This window comes from Dunckerocampus dactyliophorus, chromosome 3, assembly GCF_027744805.1.
Source record: "Dunckerocampus dactyliophorus isolate RoL2022-P2 chromosome 3, RoL_Ddac_1.1, whole genome shotgun sequence".
In the NCBI taxonomy this organism is placed as follows: domain Eukaryota; kingdom Metazoa; phylum Chordata; class Actinopteri; order Syngnathiformes; family Syngnathidae; genus Dunckerocampus; species Dunckerocampus dactyliophorus.
Window position 1 is genome coordinate 31735631 of NC_072821.1, and position 20271 is coordinate 31755901.

A 20271-nucleotide genomic window follows, 5' to 3' on the forward strand; every position below is an offset into this window, starting at 1 on the left:
TGAAAGGGTTGTGTTTGTTTTAAATTTCATGTACAGTCGGGTGGGCGGTGCTGCTATCAAAAGAGTCGGCGAACAAGTTTGGTGGCTCGTGTTGTGAGCGAAACACGCGCTCATCGCTGAATGAGCCAATCGGAGAGCAGAGGTCTGCTCGGTGCGTATTTTGAACGACTGACCCAACGGCTAGCACTGGAAGCGAGCAAAGTTGACGCTTCACAGTTTGTCTCCGTGATCAGTTTTGAATCTATTTTGATCGATCGGTTGCGGCCGTAACATTTGTTGACGATGAGAAGGAGGTAATTCTGTGTTTTAAAGTTCATAAATTTAGTTTTTTTTTTAGTGTGAGGGATAAAAGCACACATCGTAACCTAGTATTAGCTAAACATTGTATGCTAAGTAAACGTTATGATTTGCTGGTAACGACCATGAATCTGAATGAAATGAATGAATACTTTTGCAGTGTGGCGCTCGCAGCAGAGTCTGTGTCCTGCCTGAATAAAGCCCTCCGCCATTTGAAGGACATTTGGGAGGAGATTGGCATTCCGGAGGACCAAAGACTACAGAGAACTAATGTTGTCAAGAATCACATTCAGGTGGGTAAACTATGTATTAAGTTCCTTATAACCCTATTGAAACGATGCAGTTCTTTTACTATAAATTTGTTTGTATTGTGTATATATATATGCATACTGCGTTAGATGCACCTGCACGAGACAATGACATCCACTGCAATTTTCCTCAGTGGTGTCCAAAGTGCTGCACGGGGGTCATTTTTGGCTCGCAGCTTGTTTTTTATTATCCCGTTGCACATTGTAGAAATAAAATTAAACCAAAAAATTGGCGAAAAATAGAGCAAAAACATGATTTCTATGCTCTAACTACGAAAATATTCAATTGGTTTCATTTTGCAGAAATTCACTTATCGCAGTCGGGTCTGGAACCAATTAACGGCTACTAACGAGGGATTACTGTACAGTATTTTGTAATCGCTGGTGTGTTTACGTGAATGAACCGTCTGGATCCTTCTATTTGCCAGAGCTTACTCGATATGATGATCAGAGAGGAGGAATCGCTGAAGAACAGGCTCGTCGGCAACATTCAGGACTGCAAGACTAAAATGGAGAAGCTTTGTCTTGAACTTCAGATTCCTATGTTTGAGGTAACAGTGCTTTTTTCTTGTATTTTTTTCGGCCATATTGTGTGGGATTACGCCATGTTGCACTTACGCTACGTATTTTTGACAATTTATTTACAATGAAATCACATGTATTTAGTTTAGCTGTTGATTATTTGATGATTTTATCATCATCATTATGATTTATATTTATTTTATTACTTGTATGTATTTTTATAGTGTATTATTTTTATTACTTACTAAGCCAAAACTGTCAAACAAGGAAAATATTTTGTGCACTGAATTCCTGTTGGTCTGTGTCGCTTCAGGAAGAGGCTGGCCTCAGCATACTCCAACAGGAGAAGAACATCCGCACACGGGTGGAGGCTCTGATGAAGGAGAAGAATCGGCGGATGCAGGAGCTGAAGGTTCTGCTGGCGCAGGACCAGGACCTGTGTGACATCCTGCGCTCCATTCCTTATGGCATCCCCCCAGATTCTGTCCCCTCGCTGGAACAATTGGAGAACTTTAGCCAGCATGTGGCCAGCCAGAATGAAGAGAAGGTAAGAGCACTTTGTAAGAGCTCCATTTATGTTCGCCTCATATGAAAGCAAAAAGACATTTCAGGGAGAAACACATTTGTTTTCAGTCACTGTGCAGTCAACAGTCTGAGCACACAATTTTAGATGTTCCGTTGAAGGAAAAAGCAGCCCAGATCATGATGAAAAACATCTCAGGTGGCATCTCCTTGTCATGCCAGTGACGTTGGAAGTCATCAGGACCGTCAAGGTTCCAGTTTTTTCTCATCTGCGAATAAAACTTTCTTCTACCTTTCAATGTCCCATGTTTGGTGCTTTAGTGAAAATTCCAAACAAGCAATTTTGTGGCTTTAAAGGAAACTAGGCCTTTGAAGACGCTTTTTTTCTTCTTAAAAGCCTTTTGTCACAGATGCCGTCTGATGGTTATTGGACTGTACTCGGCACGAGTAACAACATCCATTTGGGCCAAGGATGGTCCTGTGTCTTGACAGACAGCCGATCGGAACCTCCGGCTCAGAGCCCGTGACATTTTTTGCGGGGGGTCAGCCATTTTAACTTCTCCAGGATCAGGATCGAAGTTTCCAATAACTGTTTTACTGCGCCCAACCTCAGCAGCAATGGCGCACTGCGAGACGCCTTGCTTATGCAGCTCAACAAACCGACTGCGTGCAAAGAGAGAAAGCGTTTTTGCCTTTGCCATCAAGAATAGCTGACAGAAAATGACATTCATTCCACATTTTTGCCAAGATTTTTGCTTTGAAAGGCTGTGATCTTAAACTTTTGAGCAGCTGATGAACAGCCTATTTCACTTTAATGCTTGTTTGCAAAAACTCAAAAAATATTTGTCTCTCTCCAATTTCTTTTTTTTGAATTTCGAAGCTCGACTTAGAACCTCCTAATGTTCTAATGTCAATTCTAAAATTTTGATCAGGAGTGTATAATCTCTGTTTAAATCCACCAGAAAGAAAATACCACATCAATGCACAGAAACCAAACACCTCTCCTTGTGATCCCCCCCACCCACCCAGGCAAAGCGGTATGCTGAGTTCATGGACGTCAAGAAGCAGATCATCTTGTACATGAATGACCTGGACCACATCCCAGAGACCAGTTTTGAGAAGGATGTTGTCGGCGAAGATGAAGACTCTTTCTGCCTTTCTAGAGAAAATATTAGCACACTCAAGCTGCTGCTCTGTCAGGTGAGAAGAATTTTCTCTGTCTCATTTATCAGTGTTTTGTGAGCCAAAAATGGAAAAAGATGGGCAAGTAAAATCTGCAATAAGTGCTTGAACATTTAGGAATTGATAATGCAGGTGGTGATGTAAAGCCAGTTTATATCATAAACCGGGGGCATCCAAACTTTTTTCACAGAGGGCCACATACTGAAAAATGAAAGGATGTAAGGGCCACTGTGATATTTTGTAAAGCAAAACATGTAGATATGCTAAGAAGATTTATTTCAAGAAAAAAAATGCATCTCAGCTTTGTCATATAGGTGAAAAGGCCTATTACTAGTATCAACTTTGCTTGTTTTCCAAATTCTGCTGTTTTTTTTATTATTTATTTTGTTTTACAAATATTTCAACTCTCTTCTTTAAATAGTCTTTTACCTTTTGTAATATTATGACTTTAGTCCCATAATATTTTTACTTTATTCTCATAATATAACCTTTTCCCCAACCCATCCATCCATCCATCCATCCATCTTCTACCGCTTATCTGAGATCGGGTCGCGGGGACAGCAGCCTAAACATGGAGGCCCCCGGCCACTTCATCCATCTCCTCCTGGCGGATCTCGAGATGTTCCCAGGCCAGTTGGGAGACATACTGTAGTCTCTCTAATGTGTCCTGGGTCTTTACCGAGGCCTTTTACCTGTCGGACTTGCCCTGAACACCTCCCCAGGGAGGCGCCCGGGAGGCATCCTGACCAGATGCCCAAGTCACCTCATCTGGCTCCTCTCAGTGTGTTTTTCCCCCAACCCAATTTTCCAAAAAGTACACCTTTTTATTAATTTTTTTTTTGTTTCTTTGTCATAATATTACAACTTGGAAAAAAAAAAATTTTTTCTTTAATATGTTAACTTTGTTACTAATATTGTAACTAATATTTTCCTCATCATATTAGGAATTTATTCCTGTAAAATTGCAACTTTCTCATTAGAATCCGACTTTTCCAACTATTTCAAGTTTCTTCTTGTAAATGTTCTTTTCGTAATTATGACTTTATTCCCATAATATTGTACATTTTTCCGCAACCTAATTTCTCAAAAATTACAACTTTATTTGTTGTCTTCTTTGTTTTTCATAATCTTACGATTTAAAAAAAACATCTTTCTTTAATATTTCAACTAAAATAATGTTATTTTTCCTCATAATACTATGACATTATTCTTGTAGAATTATGGCTTTTTTTTCTTTTTTTTTGTTAGATTACAACTTTTTTTTCTGTTCATATTTGGTCTTCCTGTAGGTTAGTTTTACCCAACCAATGATGTGTTGTTGCGATAGTAATTTAGTAACTTAAATTTTTTTATTACAACTTTTTTTTCTTAATATTTTGACACTTAATACTAATTACTGCTAAGTTTAAATTTTTTTGCTTTTTTAATAAAGTTTTTTAGTTAAATTATTTAGAATGTGCCACGGCCCAATAAAAAAGCAGGGACTGCAAATGGCCCCCGGGCTGCGGTAGATAGCTAGATAGATACTTTATTTATCTCCAAGAGAAATTTACGTTTCCAGCAGATCTGCCAAAGTTTCCGAATAAATGTGATTACTTAAAAATTAAACAAATAAAGCAAAAATAGTAGAGTTAAAAAAATAAGAAGATAGAATAAGCTGATATGGACACCCCTGTCCTAATGCATTGAATCGCCAATGCTCAGCATATGCTATGCTATGCTATGTTACCAAAAGAATTATATACAGTGACTCACCAGAGTGAGTGTACCCCTCACATTTCATCTTTTCAAGGGACAATACTATGAAAATGTAACTTGGCTGTAGTTTTAGAGCAGTCGGTGTATAGCACAGGGGTCTCAAACTTGCAACCGGACCATATTTAGAGGCCAACTAAGTTTGTTGTTAGTGTGGCCCGTGTGTTTTATATTAACATTATATACAGTGGAACAGAAGGTCAGACTCAAAGAAACCAGTGGTAAGCACCTGTATTTGCATTCTCACATGTGCGATTGGAGTTTTTAATTAATTTCTAGGTGTCTAAAATTGTGACTTTGTGGAACAAGTGCACTGTCAGGGACATGTGTGATTATCAGACTTACGAAATTAACATTCATGAGCTTCCCTGGGCTGCAGTTGGAGCAACGCAAGGCGGAGAACGAGGCAGCATGCGAGGCTCATCGAGAGAAGATCCAGCAGCTGTGGGACAGATTGCAGGTGCCCCAAGAGGAGAGAGGGGCCTTCAATGACCACATGGTCATGTCGAAGAAAATCAACCTGGAAGCGGTGAGACGACTTAACAAAAACTCTTTTTGCAAGGCTTGATTTTCTTTTCTTTTCTTTTCTTTTTTTTTTGGTCTCAGCTCCAGACAGAGGTGCATCGCTTGGAGGACCTAAAACTGCAGAACATTCGAAACGTGACTGATGCCGTCCGCTCTGAGATCGCTGTGTTTTGGGAGAAGTGCTTCTTCAGCCTTGAGCAGCGGCAGGCATTTTTTGCCTATTTTAGTGGTGGGTTTACTTTGTACTTGTGTCGTCTTAATCAGAATAATAAGTGTGTGCTTTGATAAGACTGCAACTTCATACTTTAGAGGATTTTACCGAGGAGCTGTTGAGTGCGCATGATGCCGAGATCCAGCGCTTGAAGCAGCATTATGAGGATCACAAAGAGCTTTTTGACGCGGTTCAGCAATGGGAGGAAAGCTGGAGACTCTTCCTGGAGTTGGATGTGAGTATTCCTCTTGAATTCTGATGCACTTACAGTCTACCAGTCTATGTAAAGCTCTTTGATCATGCACTGAATGTTGTCTTATATAACAAATTATTCATTATCATTTATTTCAGCAGCGACAGACAGAATATCAACAAAAAATCCTGCATAAAATATTAAAGAAAGGTTATAATTTCATTTGTATTTGAGTGGGGAAAAAAACAATGACCGGAGGTTGTGTTCCAACTATAGGGGGATCATACTCCTCAGCCTCCCACTATTCTTAAATAATCTTTGTACATTTTCTTTTTGTAATATTGATTTTATCCCCTAAGATTTTTACTTTACTCCCATAAAATTCAAACTTTTTTCCCCAAACAATTATAACTATTTTTTTTTCATATTGTGCCTTTAAAAAAGTTAATGAAATATTTTTTTAAATATTTCAACTCTTTGCCACTAAAATGACATTATTTTTCCTCATATTGCACATTTTATTCACGAAAATTGCAGCTTTTTTCCCCATTAGAATAAGTTTTTTTTACAGTCAAACCTGTCTTAGCGGCCGCTGAAAAATCCCCCGCAGAAAATTTGAGTGTTATGGACCCTGTGTATAGCGGTCACCTGTCTAATGCGGCCAGTGGCCACCCATTTTGTATCCCTTGGTCAATATCTGACCGCATATAGCGGCCAAAATGCTGTCTCAAGCAGAAGCGTCATGCACGAAAAAGTTTAGTTTTTTAAGCAATGAAGCCGTCGTGTGTAGACTTTAATTACTGACTCGTAGCTCAGTCACAATCATTCACAAGATCCACACAAACTGTCAGTTGTTCGACAGAAAAAGCCGTCTTCTTTGGAGCTTGTTGCAGACAGTGACACCATTTATTTCCTGGTGTGAGACAATGTGCACTGGTCAATACTGTAATGCCCCTTGTTGTGGGGAATGAGAGACTCATGTCGGCGATGCACTTTAATCGCTTTATTAACAGCGATTTATTAACCTAGTAGTGCTTTACAACTTTTATCCGCAGTCCCACAGTGCCCTCTACTGGTCAACATGTAACAGTATAATTATATGTATCTGCAAACACAACAAGCTTCTAATCACAGACATGTTAATATGTGCGCACAAATTCAAAATGGCCCCCAACCTGTTTATAACGGCCACCTGTCTATAGCAGCCACTTTTGCCGTTTCCCTTTAGTGGCCGCTATAGACAGGTTTGACTGTATTTTGATTTTATTCTCGTAAAATTACATCTGTTTTTTCCAATTTTACTGTTTTTTTTTTTTTTTTCCCCAACTCTTTCAAATTTCTTGTGAATTTTCTTCTTGTAGTTATGACTTTATGCCCATAATATTTGTACTTTATTATCATAACATTACTGTTATGTGCGGGGGGATTTAAATTCCAGAAAAAAGCCTCGGATCCATCAAGATTCACAAATAGAGGAGGTAATCTTCTCAAAGAAGAGAAACAGAGGGCTGAGCTACACAAAAGTCTGCCAAAGGTAAAAAAGGTCTGACGACATGCTAATCTTTTAAGCCCATGATGATAATTTTTTTTTGTTTTTTGTTTTTTTTTTTAAGCTTGAAAAGACGCTAAAAGCCCAGATTGATGCCTGGGAAAGTGAGCGGAGTTGTGAGTTTTTGGTCAATGGCCAGAAATTTCTCGAGTATGTGGAGGAACAGTGGAAGCTGCATCAAGCAGAGAAGGAAAGAGAAAAACTAGAAAGGGTATGGAAGCGTCTTTTTGATGCTTTTTGGTTTGTTTGGAAATGTGTTACCACTTGCCTTCTTTTCAAACACTAGCACCTGAAAAAGAGCAAGCAGACGGAGGAGGATATGCTGTACGGAACAGCAGTACGAACCCCCAAACGCAGATTTCCGACTAACCAAACCCCAAGTAAATCGCGAAAGGTGGTAAATCCAGAACACTCTTTCTTCTATTCTTACAGTACTGGATTAACAGCACTAATGCTGTTCTGTCTCTTGCACAGTTCAATGCAACCTCCAGTATTTCCTTGGCCACATCCAACAGCACAATACGCTCTGCCTTCAGTGGAACCGTCTGTCGGTCACCTCTGCCCCGCTCACCTCTTTCTGTGAGGAAGGTTGGTGTTAAAAAGGTTCATAACAGAAAGTAGGTTGAACAAAGAGATAATTTAGAAACTCCTAGGTAGGCTTCCATACAGTAATGTCTTGTTAATCACGCTTAATTGTTTCCGGACCCGACTGTGATAGGTGAGTTTCCGCAAAGTAGGATTCCTTGTATATAAATGGAATATTTTTGTGGTTAGAGCATAGAAAACCTGTTTACGACTTCCTAAATGTGTTTTTTTTAACATTATTAGAGCCCTCTAGACATGAAATAACACCCGTAGTACCGTAATCACCTTTGCACACGTATCACCCTATATAGTAGACATAATAACAAAATAAGCCTTTTAAGACATCAGTAAGATTGATGATCATGTGTGTTGCTGTAAATGTGGTGCTTGGAGCAGAGCGGGGGGAGGACAGGGAGTGACGTCGGGGGTTCGGGGTTGAGTTTTAGCTGGGTCACAACAGTAGCCCCAAGATCGTTGATCTTGCATTCTCTCGCGGCTGCTCGATTCCCGTGTCCCTCCGCGTAACTGATAGCTTGCGAACTGTGCTTCACAAGCATGTCTCTTTGTAGGTGCCATCTTCAAGGGTCCTTAGCCAAACCGATGTTTTGCGCAACGCACATACCAGCACTATATAACTACTGGGGGCGTTCCTTTAGCGTCCTCTTTCATGCACACCCTTCCCCCTTTAACGTCCATATGCTGTTCTCAGTCACGTCCGCGTTTCCTCTATATAAGCAGCGTGTCGGCAGGAAATGCTTTTTGCATTCACAAACGCATGAAAATCGTCTTAAAGTCATATGTGTATGCCACAGTACAGATTTAAGCCCTAAATATGCCTGACACACTTAAAATACCAGTAACATATAAAATGTAAAGGTACTGACCAGTAATGAATGATAATGTAAGGTGATCCATGGACAGAATCGGAGTCACATTGTAGCTAGCCATAGCACACAATTATGGTGCGTTTAAGGACCGCCAAACCAAGTGCAAAATTTCAACGCGTGACGAAAAAACATCAGTGAAGCATAAAGATATAAATGTGTACAAATTGGGGGCTTTCTCACAATGTTACAAATATGTATGCTGTGTATTTTAGTCACATATTTATAAAGTCTTATGGTGAATTACTGTGCTATCTGTGGGGGATTTTGGAGGGATTTTTTTGTTTGTTTTTTAAGAAAATTAGGCAAATTTGGGGTGTCATGAATGCTGACTGACTAAAGTGCGGGGATCCACTATATACGGAATGCCTAACTGAATAGGCAGGAATCTACTGTAGTATTACAGTTTCCTTGTTACAATTTTAAAATTGTTAAAATATAAATAAGAAGAATAGACCATTAAAAATATTCAGTTGACGATGTTCGTGTGCCGGTGTTTTTCTTCGTCCAGGGACTGACACCAAGGATGATGGGTGGCGGCAAGCCTCCCCACCCAAAAGTGATGGGCTGTAACAAAGAGAATGAGGTCCAGTTGAAGGCAACTCCTCTGAGTGGTGCGTTGAAGAACCCCACTAGTCCACAGTGTAACGCCAGCTTTAACTCCGTTGCCAGCACATATTCAGAGTTTGTGGTAATTTACACTTTTGTCTTCATCTTTTATTTTTATTTTTTTACTCTGCATTCGCTTTCTCATTCCTTTGCATGGCAGATGTCTGTATGAGATGAGCAAAATGTAATCAATTTTAGAGGCAGTTGGTGAGTACTTAAAGCGTTCCAAGGTGTTTTCATTTCCTAACCCAGGGGTCACAACCCCCGGCTCCGGAGCCGCATGTGACTCTTGAGCCTCTTTGTTGTGGCTCCCTTCGCAGTGCTCAAATTTTTTTTAAACACCGGAGTGGGGAAGATACACATCTTTGTATTGAGATTTTAAAAAAATACGACTTTCTGTGAGATCGTGAATGCATCCTGGCTGGTGATTGGATGAGCGCGAGGAAGGGAGGGGTGTTTGGCTTCCTGCTTTGGTGAGACGTGACCGACGCGTCTTCTTCCCCAACGCGGTAAATTAACCGTCAATATATCCCCTTCTGCCAACGATGCTGGCTTACGTTAAAGCTTAATATGTGGCGAGAAGCAACACAAAACGCTGAAAGACATTTTCAACACAAGCACTCAACACTTTCTGAAAAGTTGTCATTTATTTCAAAGTAGAGCTACATACAGTATGTAACAGTGGTCACCCCTGTAGTCCAGCCCTGCACACAACGGGCTGAATTTTCAATGCAGCCTGTGCGACAGGGCGATTATTGTGAGCCAAGCGACACGTATGTTAAATTTTATATTTGTGCATGTCATCATGGACACGCTGACTACTAATTGTTTCGATGCTGTGCCGCTCGCGAGTCAGTGAGGAAACGATAGCGCTTTCTTTGGCAGGAGCCAATTACAACGAGCTTGTAAACCCATTGGAAATCGCAGGAGGTCATTATATATAACAGTATAACAACATAACAGCCCGACTCACTTTCAATCATCTTTCAAAGAACACTTTACTAACCACTAATTTCATCACACAGCAATTTAACACTCAAAAGCTGTAGCTGACAAATATACAAACATGTACTAAAAATTAAACCCAACATTTTAAAGTTTTCCCATTAGGCATTGGGGAGCTGCAATGACGTCAGTATTATGGGAAAACTTTAATTAAAAAAAAAATTCATTTTAACCTCATGTTGGTGCATGCTTCTATATTTCTGAGGTATAACGTTTGCGTGTTAGATGCTGTGTGATAAGTTTAATGTTGTTTGTAAGATTAACCTTGATTCAGACTGTTACATTGAGTAATGACTTCCTGCAATTTTCAATGGGTTGACTAATTTTTCCCGCTTGGTCTCATGAGCTCAGTTCTGATTGGATTTCGGTGATTAGGAACGTAGTTCCGGTTAGTTACTGGGGACACTTTAGTAAAGAGTTTGGCTTCTCAAAGCAATATGCGTTCAAAACAGTAATATCATCACAAGTAGCATCACAAAACCGTTGCTAACAAAAATGTTAGAACCCTCAATCGCTCGCCGTTATTTTCTCTTTCCCGTCATATCACTGCGGCAATAGTGGAGAATTTAAAAAATTCAGACTGGTGAAATGGAGCATTTTGGTTTGTGTCATAAGAAATGTGCAACATTATTTCATGTTTCCTGGGCTCCATGTGCGTGTGTGCTGACTTTAAAGATAGTACACGTCATTGCACATGTAATATCTCACTACATTGATCAACCAATGTGCTATGATGCGCGACCAAGTCAATTGTGGTATTTGCGTATTATGTGTGTTAAAAAGCAGAGTTACGATGCCATCTACTGTACGGATTTGTAATGACAAGCTACACAGACAGCCCCATTATAATGCGTTTCAGAGGGGAAAAAATAAAGCCAAATCTATCTGTGGTGGTCTAAATGTACTCGTGGTGGGCCGGCACAAAAAAAATTATGTATAGGGAAACACTTTTAAAAAATTAAAAAAAATAAATACATAAAAGTTGCAAGTCACAAATGGCCCTCAGGCCGCACTTTGGACATCCCTTCTGTGTTCAGGTCTGACAGCTAGTGATGTGTTGTGCTTGACTAGAAATGGATGTTAATGGCTTGCTATGTCTTCCATTTCTGTAGAGAGACCTGTCCAAGACTTCTAACACTAACATCCAGCAACACATCCTGAACTCCACAACCACCAAACTCTGACCTCTGCTGCCGACTGCCTCTGATTTGCCAGCATCCTTTCGATGAGGATCCTCACTCCAATAATCCCATCGTGCTATATGCTATGAAATGTAAATGAAGGCAACACTACAGTATATTTAGTCCTTGATGAATGATCTTTATCTTTCTGTCACTGTCAACAAGGAGAAACATGAGTTAAAACATTTAAATATTGACAGACGTTAAGTTTTTTTTTTTTTTAATGTATGCATTTTTGAAATATATAATCTAAATTGAAGTTACCTTTCCAAAATTATGCAATATTTGCACTTTTTGTAAAGTACACTGTAGTTTTCCCATGCTTGCTTTGTTCCATTTGGGCTTTCCACGGCTGTTTGCAATCTGTATGTATGTATTTCTATTTTCTTTATTGACAACTCTTTTTTTTTCTTTTCTTTTTTTTTTTCACCAGAACAAAGCGATGAAAAATACAGAATTTCTTGCATGGGTCATATTTAATCAATTCCTGTACTAATGTTTTTGAGAAAATATAACAGTTCGTTATGTAAAGCTGGCTCAGGACTTCTTTAAGACAGAAAGTCATCATCTCTTACATTGTTACGCTATATGATTCTAATTGTTTCTGGTAGTAGTGTTCATCAGTGATCCTTGTGTTTTAGTTTGACATTTATAGAGACGTTCATGGCAGGAACAGTGCTCACTGTGAGGAGCCTAATTTGTATGTTGATATCATCATAGCTGAGAAGAAATGTGAGCTCATGCTTTCATATCCTTAATCATAATATTTAAGAATCCTGCCATGTTACCCTGTGTAGTTGAATTACATCACTCTTGTTTAAGCATAACTTGAGCTAGAGCTCCGGCCACAAACTACACATGGATGATTTTCCCAATTGAAGAAATGATGTCCCTTTCAGAAATAGACACATAAGAGTAGATCAACTAAATAAAAATAGATATAAAGGAAATGTAAAAGGAAAAAAGCAAAATAAAGAAAATACATTATTCAAAATAAATGCATAAAGATTAATTAAAACGAATAAAAAGGCAAATAATGAAAAAAAACTGACATATCTTGTGCTGTGGTTAAATGATTTGATTATTTTTAAATGTATATATATACTGTATGTATAAAGCTTTGTGTTATTGTTAGTGATTAGTATCAGTAGTTTAGCTCGTTACATTTTGCTCTATTTTTTCCCTTTTTGCAGTGTTTTTTTTTTTTGGTTTAATTTTATTTAACAATATGCCACGGGCCAATAAAAAACAAGTTGCGGGGCACAAATGCCCCCCGGGTGCACTTTGAACACCGCTAGATTCAGTCAAGAAATGATTGATAAATATATTGTATAATATTGAAATTATTATTTAGTTAGAAATGTTTTGCTGCTGCGGTATTGGTACTGCGTGTAGTGTTTAATATTGGAAAATAAATTGTCGCTTTTGCTGAGATTTCTTGCACAGCAATCATTTGTGTTTTTCGGTGTTATTGTCTAGTGCTGATGACTTTGTGACTACATAATTCTTTGTGCGTGAGTTGTGCCTTTCCTTTTCTACGTAATACGTCGGACTAAAATGCCCTGAAAATATATTTCAGCAGTGTATCCACTATTTGTGGTTTCTGTACACATGTCAGAGGAGTAAAACATGTAACGGTCTGGTTGTTTTGTAAACGTTGGAGTTCTGAATTCCACTGTTCATGAATGCACTTGGGGGTGAGTGATTGGTGGACAACCAGGAAGTGGTTGTTAAAATATGAGATGGCAAACGTGTGTTCCAGCCTGCGAAAACGGCGTTGGAATTTATCACTGCTGTTGGAGTGTTTAGGTTGGTAATAAAGCTTCAAAAGAAGCATAAGCCTCTGAGTCATGACGCTACAATAGCGATCCATTTACATTACAGCGAGCGGAAACGACGTTTATTTTGAAGGGCTAACCCGGCAGTGTTGCTGCAAACCCAAGCGTGTGGGGGCGGAGCTTTTGCTGACTACCTGCTTTGAAAGTTACTGGGTAGTGGAGGGTGGGCACACAAACAGAGGTTAGGGGCGCACAGTGGTAGCTCACTATCTAACTAAACTAAGACATGTCCGCAGTGCTAGCAAGGCTGCTCTTCTACCCTACCTTAGCCTACAATGTCGTAATGGAGAAGGTGTCTTCGCGAAGGTGGTTTGACCGGGTGGACGAGACTGTGCTGCTGGGAGCTTTGCCTTTCAAATCCATGACCAAACAGGTCAGACTGATCAGCTCGTCTGAGAAAAAGTTATTTGTCATTCGGAATGCAATTATTCAGCGTTTTTCTGTGTTTTGACAAACGAAAGTAAATGTTTAAAGTTATAAAAAGAAAATGTAGGTATATTTAAAGGCTTAATCAAAACGGATTTATGTTTGGCACTTGGAGGGTTTTTGCATTTGCCTGCAAGAGAATGAATTGAATTCCAAACGAATTATAGATGTGCGAGTCATGAACGAGTCGTTGAAAAGTCACGTGATTTTAAGTGGTTACTTTTTACAGCTACTCGTCGTGGTCGTTAACTCGTTCACTTATTCAACCCGTCTACTGCTCGCTAAATTAAGTGGCGAGTGAATAGAGTACCCCATTTACCTATATGAGTGACTCATACGATTTCAGTAAGAACGAACTTCGTTAGTAAAAAGAATCGAGTTTGCCCATCACAAGAATGTATAGCGCACAAACTAGGGCTGGGCAATACTACATAGCTTGGTATCCAATCCAGTGGCGGAGCTACGTGGTGGCCACGGTCACTGGCCATCTAGACATTCACAGGTATCAACTTATTGCCACCCTTATGCGAGTAATGGTCTTACCTTGGAAATCTCAATGAAAAATCTCCGCCACTGTTGGTATCCATTTGACGCTAAGTAATAGCAGTGCCCTGAATTACTTTTTTTTTGTTTTAACAAAATAAAGTCAATTGTGCACAATATATAAACAAAAGCAAAAAGTAATACGAGGTTCAATTTAAGTCAGTGGTGTTCAAAGTGGCCAGAGGCCATTTGTGGCTCGTGGCTCGTTTTTCATTGGCCTGCGGCACATTCTAAAAATATAATTTAACAAGAAAACTTAAAAAATACAAAAACAAACAAACCCAGCAAAAATGGAAAAATCACCAGTAAGGTTACAAGAATAAAGTGAAAATATTCAGAGAAAGGTTTTAATCTAATGAGAAAATTTCATAATTTTACAAGAATAACATAACATTCAGAGAAAAAATAACATTTTAGGAGCATAAAGTTGAAATATACAAGAAAAAAGAATTCTTTTTTAAAGTTGTAAACAAAACACAATATTGTAATTGTTGGAAAATTACTTTGGGGAAAAAGTTATAATATGGGAATAAAGTCAAAATGTTATGGGAATAAAGTTGTAATATTACGAGAAGAAAACTTCCAAAGGAGAAAATTTAAATAGTTGGAAAATGGAAAAAACAAAAAATGGAAAAAAACTAATTTTTTGAGAATAAAGTCAAAATATTAAGAGGAAAAAAAATAACATTGACTTTAAAGCTCAAATATAAAAAAAAAAAGTTGTTTTTTTATGTTGTAATATAAAAAACAGACAAAACACAAAGTTGTAATTTTTTGAAAATTAGGTTGGGGAAAAAGTTAAATAATATTCTAATAATAATAATAAATATTTAATGAGCGCTTTTCAAAAACTCAGTATTGTGGGAATAAAGTCAAAATATTAAGAGAAAAAGTTGTAGTCTAATGCGAAAAAGTCAGTTTTACAAGAATAAACTTGCAGTATTATGAGGAAGAATGTCTTTAGTAGAATACAATTGAAATATTAAAAAAAAAAACAGAAAAAAGAGAAGGCGCTGTCCCCCCAGGTTCTGTGTTTTAGGAGGTTTGCATCTGAGGAGCGGAAGGTACAGGAAGGGGTGTAGGGGTGGAGCAAGTTTTTAAGGTAAGAGGGGGCCTGGTTGTGGAGTGCTTTACGGGTGAGTCTGAGGATTTTGAATTGGATACGGTTAGGGATAAGGAGCTAGTAGAGGTTCTGAAGGACAGGGTACGTTCTGAAGGACAGGTGTGATTCGGTGTTGTGAAAGAGTACGGGTGAGGAGACGGGCGGCAGAGTTTTGAATGTATTGGAGCTTGTTAAGGAGATTGGTGGGTGCGAAAAGTCAAAATGTTACGGGAAAAAAGGCACAACATGAGAAGAAAATTTACAAAGAGTATTTAAGAAGAAGGTTGAAATATTTGGGGGGAAAAACAACAGCAAAAATGGGGGAAAAAAAAGAGCAAAGACCGAAATTCATACTAATAATACACATTTTCACCTACTTGTATATCACAAAGCTGAGATGCATTTTTTTCTTGATTTATATTTCATTTTTCAGTATGTGTCCCTCAGTGGAAGAAGTATGGACACCCCTGATTTAAGTCCTTCAAAGGATGTAAACAATATATAAATATAACAATATCAACAGCAAAACAGATATTTGTGAAGATAAACATAGACGAAAATATTGACCTTGCTAGTATTTCTTGATACTGATCCCCTTGGTAACGTTAAAGTTCATCTTCTCTTATTATTTTCCATTAACTCTCAGAATCCAACTTTATTTTCATGGTTGCAAAACAATGAAAAGCACTTTGTCGGTTGAAATTCTGACGCCTCAGAGTTGAAGCACGTGTGCCTACAAGTGAAAACAGAGTCTAAGCGGTGGTTCTGCTTTCAGCTGGTGGAAATTGAAAATGTTCGAGGCGTTATCACCATGAACGAGATGTATGAGACCAAGTACTTCTGCAATTCGGCTGAGGTGAGTTCATTGAATGCTTTGCAACGTGAAGAACCAGCCTGTCAAATGTAAGTTGTTTGTCTTTGAACATGCGTCATGTTGACGCAGCGCTTTAATGCAGAAGGTTAACTACTGCTGGATGACTTCTTTTGGCACCAGTAGGTAACTACAAAAGGGATATCTGATACATTTATGTGGGGTTTTGTTGTGTGTTTAAACCCTAATTACCTCGGGGGTGCAAGACCACACTTCTTCTCTTTCCCTCCAAGTGTGCGTACCTCTCGCCTGACTCCGCCGTTTAAAGTGGTAATCTCACCCATTGACGGTGAGACTTTAAGTCAGGGGCGTGGGGAACTCACCCAGGTATTAACAGCCTGCTGTGTAGAGGCGGCCCTATTTCATCCAGACTACGCACAATAGAGTAGCGGATATACAGTGGCGTGAAAAAGGGTTTGTCCCCTTCCTAATTTATTATTTTTTGCACGTTTGTCACACTTAAATGTTTCAGATCAAACAAATTGAAATATTAGACAGCGACAACACAACTGAACACAAAATGCAGTTTTTAAATGAAACTTTTTACTACTAAGGTAGAAATCCAAACCTACATGGCCCTGTGTGAATTGTGTGATTGCCCCCTAAACCTAATAGCTGGTTAGGCCACCCTGAGCAACAACAACTACAATCAAGCGCTGTGAAGGAATTTTGACCCACTCATTTTTGCAGAATTGTTGTCATTCAGCCACATTGGAGGGTTTTCCAGCATGAAGCGCCTTTTTAAGGTCATGCCACAGCATCTCAATAGGATTCAGATCAGGACTTTGATCAGGCCACTCCAAAGTCTTCATTTTGTTTTTCTTCAGCCATTCAGAGGTGGACTTGCTGGTGTGTTTTGGATCATTGTCCTGCTGCAGAACCCAAGTGGGTTTCAGCTTGAGGTCACCAACAGAAGGCCAGACGTTCTCCGTCAGGATTTTTTGGCAGACAGCAGAATTTATGGTTCCATATGTCACAGCAAGTCTTCCAGGTCCTGAAGCAGCGAAATAGCCCCAGACCATCACACTACCACCACCGTATTTTACTGTTGGTGTGATGTTCTTTTTCTAAAATGTGGCATTATTTTTACGCTAGATGTAATGGGACACACACCTTCCAAAAAGTTCAACTTTTGTCTCGTCAGACCACAGAGTATTTTCCCAAAGGTCTTGGGGATCATCAAGATGTTTTCTGGCAAAATTGAGACGAGCCTTAATGTTGTTTTTGTTCTGCAGTGGTTTAGGTCTTGGAACTCTGCCATGCAGGCCTGTGTCTTTCTTATGGTGGCCCGCCACTCCTGGGAAGGTTCATTACTGTTCCATGTTTTTGCCATTTGTGGATAATGGCTCTCCCTGTGGTTCGCTGGAGTCCCAAAGCTTTAGAAACGGCTTTATAACCTTTTCCAGACTGATAGATCTCAATTCATCTCAGTTAAGTTATGTTTGAACAGGAGGGGCATTCGGTTTTTCACACCACTATATATTGTACACAATACTGAACCCTCTACTTTAGAACTGCTTCCCCTCCTTATGGTTTCCATAAGAAAAATTCACTGCCAGGGGCTAATCCCAGTCCCGGCAGGATGAAAGCACAGGGTCCACAGTCTCCTCCAGATGTCCTCAAGACTCCAAGGTGACAAATCAGGGAGAAAAATGCATCTTCTCCTTCCTTCCCTCGGTTGTGCTGTTGAGGTTGTAACAAATGTATAGTCCAAGCTCATCTGAAAGAAAGAAGCTACTTTTCTTTTCTGCTCAGCAGAAGACGACAGGGTGTGATCCCCATGTTAACGCACGTGTTTGCTGCAGGAGTGGGAGGCTTCTGGGGCGGAACAGTTGAGGCTGAGCACAGTCGACATCACCGGCGTTCCCAGTTTGGAGAACCTGCATCGGGGTGTTGAGTTTGCGCTGCGACACAGAGAAAAGGGAAACAGCGTGTACGTCCACTGCAAGGCTGGACGCTCCCGCAGTGCCACGCTGGCTGCTGCATATCTCATACGGGTCAGTTGGAAACACAAATGGTGGAACAGAAATTCGGGCTGTCAATCTATTCAAATATTTAATCGCATTTTGTCCATAGTTAATGTTTTTGAAGTAATACAAATACATGGGAAATAAATTGTTCAACTTTTTTTTTAGTTCAAGATAACAAAATTAACAGAATAAAATAATACTAATAAATATATTTATTAAAAAGAAGTCTGTCAGGTTTCAGGGGTTTCCAACTTTCATCACTAATAGAGCTGTCAACTATCCATCCACGATGTCACGGGGGTATGCTGGAGCCTATCCCAGCTGACTTATGGACAAGAGGCGGGGTACACCCTGGACTGGTCGGCAGCCAATCACAGGGCACATATAGACAAACAACCATTCACACTCACATTCATACCTATGGACAATTTAGAGTCGCCAATTAACCTAACATGCATCTTTTTGGGAGGAAACCGAAGGATGCCCAAACGGAGATTCGATCCCAGTTCTTGATCTCCTGACAGTGTGGCCAACATGCTAACCACCAGGCCACCGTGCGGTCAGGCATAAATTCTGAATTGAACAGTTGTAATTTAAAAAAACTACTAGGAGTTGGAGCAAATATTCTTTGACCCTTTTGTGAGCTACTCAAAATCAGCTGGCGAGATAGGAGACCCCTGCGATAGTATCACCAGCACAAGGCTGGATACACTACGTGTTTATGTTCATTAAACAACCACACATAAATACTGTTTTGAGGACAAGACATAATTAGTATAATGACAACAAGAGAGCAGAATTGTTCAGTGACACTCGAAAAAGTTTGTCGGTAGTCAATGAACGTGACATCCACTTTTAGCTTTCTCATGGGACAAAACCGATCTTGGAACTAACCGCATTGCTTGTTTATTGTGAAAAAAATATACAAAAAATGTCACTGTGGTCAAAAGTCACATTTGAAGTCCCGAAAACCGCAAGCTACGCGGATAACTGTAGCTAGCGAGCGAGCTAGCTAGCTGCTGCCACTGACAGGTAGGCAAAGCGTGCAAACAAAGATGCAAGAAAAGTCGAACGGCAATTGGATTGATAAGGGAGTGATCAAACACGCTGGGATCAACTGGGCTAGTCTGTGTCCAGCTGTCAGCCTGAAGCCATCGAGATTTTACAGACTTGACAGTTTGAATCTCCCGGCAGTACGGGACAAAGTGCGTCCCTTGTCGGCTCAATTCGGGTGTTGGCAACCCTACGTTTTTGTGATAGTTTTAATCGTACATTAAAATACGATTAATTGTGATTATTAAGTAAAAAAGCCTCTAAGCCTTTTAAATCCTGTTTTCAAATGGAGTTCAACTACTAATAACCTGTAGTAAATAGTACATGGTATTAAAATTTGATTTTATTTGAGCCTGTTTTATACATGGTGAAATGGACGACTTTATGATATGAATTTTTTTTGTGTGTGTCTTCACGGACCATTTTCAGCAGCTTTGTTGATTTGTGATGCCGTTGTTTGCCGACAGCTGCACTGTGTGACGCCCGAAGAAGCGTGTCAGAAACTGGCGTCTATCCGGCCCCACATCCTGATACGTGCTGCTCAGCTGGAAATGCTGCGGAAATATCACCTGGCTGTGTGTGCACAGTCCCATTAAGAGCACAGGGAAGTGTTTTTGATGGCATGATGTGACTCAGATTCGCCTTACTTGAACTCCCACCCCTTTCATTTCACTGGACAGACCGTTATTGCACATTTACCATATTTTAAACTCTAGAATGTCAAAAGTTTTACTTGGACTGGTCGCATTTTAGTTGTTGGTCTACAACAAAACAGTTTGTGAATGGTTTCGTTTCCTGTACTTGTTATATCAACCTTGTGCTGTGTAGAAATGCATTACATTAGCATGCATGTAAGCACGTATATTTGTTTTAGCTGCTTCTGCGACTCTTCCCAAACCAGTTGGTCTACAACGTGCATGTCGGTGTTGCAGAACTGCATCTTATATTTCATAAACAGCCAAATAGCGTGTTTTTAGTTTTCTTACATGTTTTTTTGTTGTATACCTTGTCTGAAAATACTGACACTCTTTGTTAAATAAAATATTTAAATCCTGTCTGCTGGTGCCTTCCTTTCCACTTTAATATGAATGTAATATTCATTCATGTTGTGAATTAATTATTCATGTAAACGGATGCTTT

General features: G+C 39.5%; 2 protein-coding genes across 2 annotated transcripts; both read left to right on the top strand.

Moving 5' to 3' along the window:
* Positions 1-128: 128 nt before the first annotated feature.
* On the top strand, positions 129-12628 carry prc1b (protein regulator of cytokinesis 1b). The gene is made up of 14 exons (XM_054770913.1): positions 129-293; positions 458-590; positions 1034-1156; positions 1441-1674; positions 2679-2849; positions 4966-5115; positions 5193-5340; positions 5421-5557; positions 6954-7049; positions 7129-7275; positions 7351-7458; positions 7539-7652; positions 9045-9224; positions 11260-12628. Exons 1-14 carry the CDS (start codon positions 283-285, stop codon positions 11329-11331), a joined length of 1824 nt encoding a protein of 607 aa, XP_054626888.1. The 5' UTR covers positions 129-282; the 3' UTR covers positions 11332-12628.
* Positions 12629-13305: 677 nt separating this feature from the next.
* Positions 13306-20185, top strand: ptpmt1 (protein tyrosine phosphatase mitochondrial 1). Its single transcript, XM_054772015.1, has 4 exons — positions 13306-13539; positions 16013-16093; positions 17914-18105; positions 19599-20185. The coding sequence occupies exons 1-4, from the start codon at positions 13393-13395 to the stop codon at positions 19725-19727; spliced, it is 549 nt and encodes a 182-aa protein (XP_054627990.1). The 5' UTR covers positions 13306-13392; the 3' UTR covers positions 19728-20185.
* Positions 20186-20271: the final 86 nt, after the last annotated feature.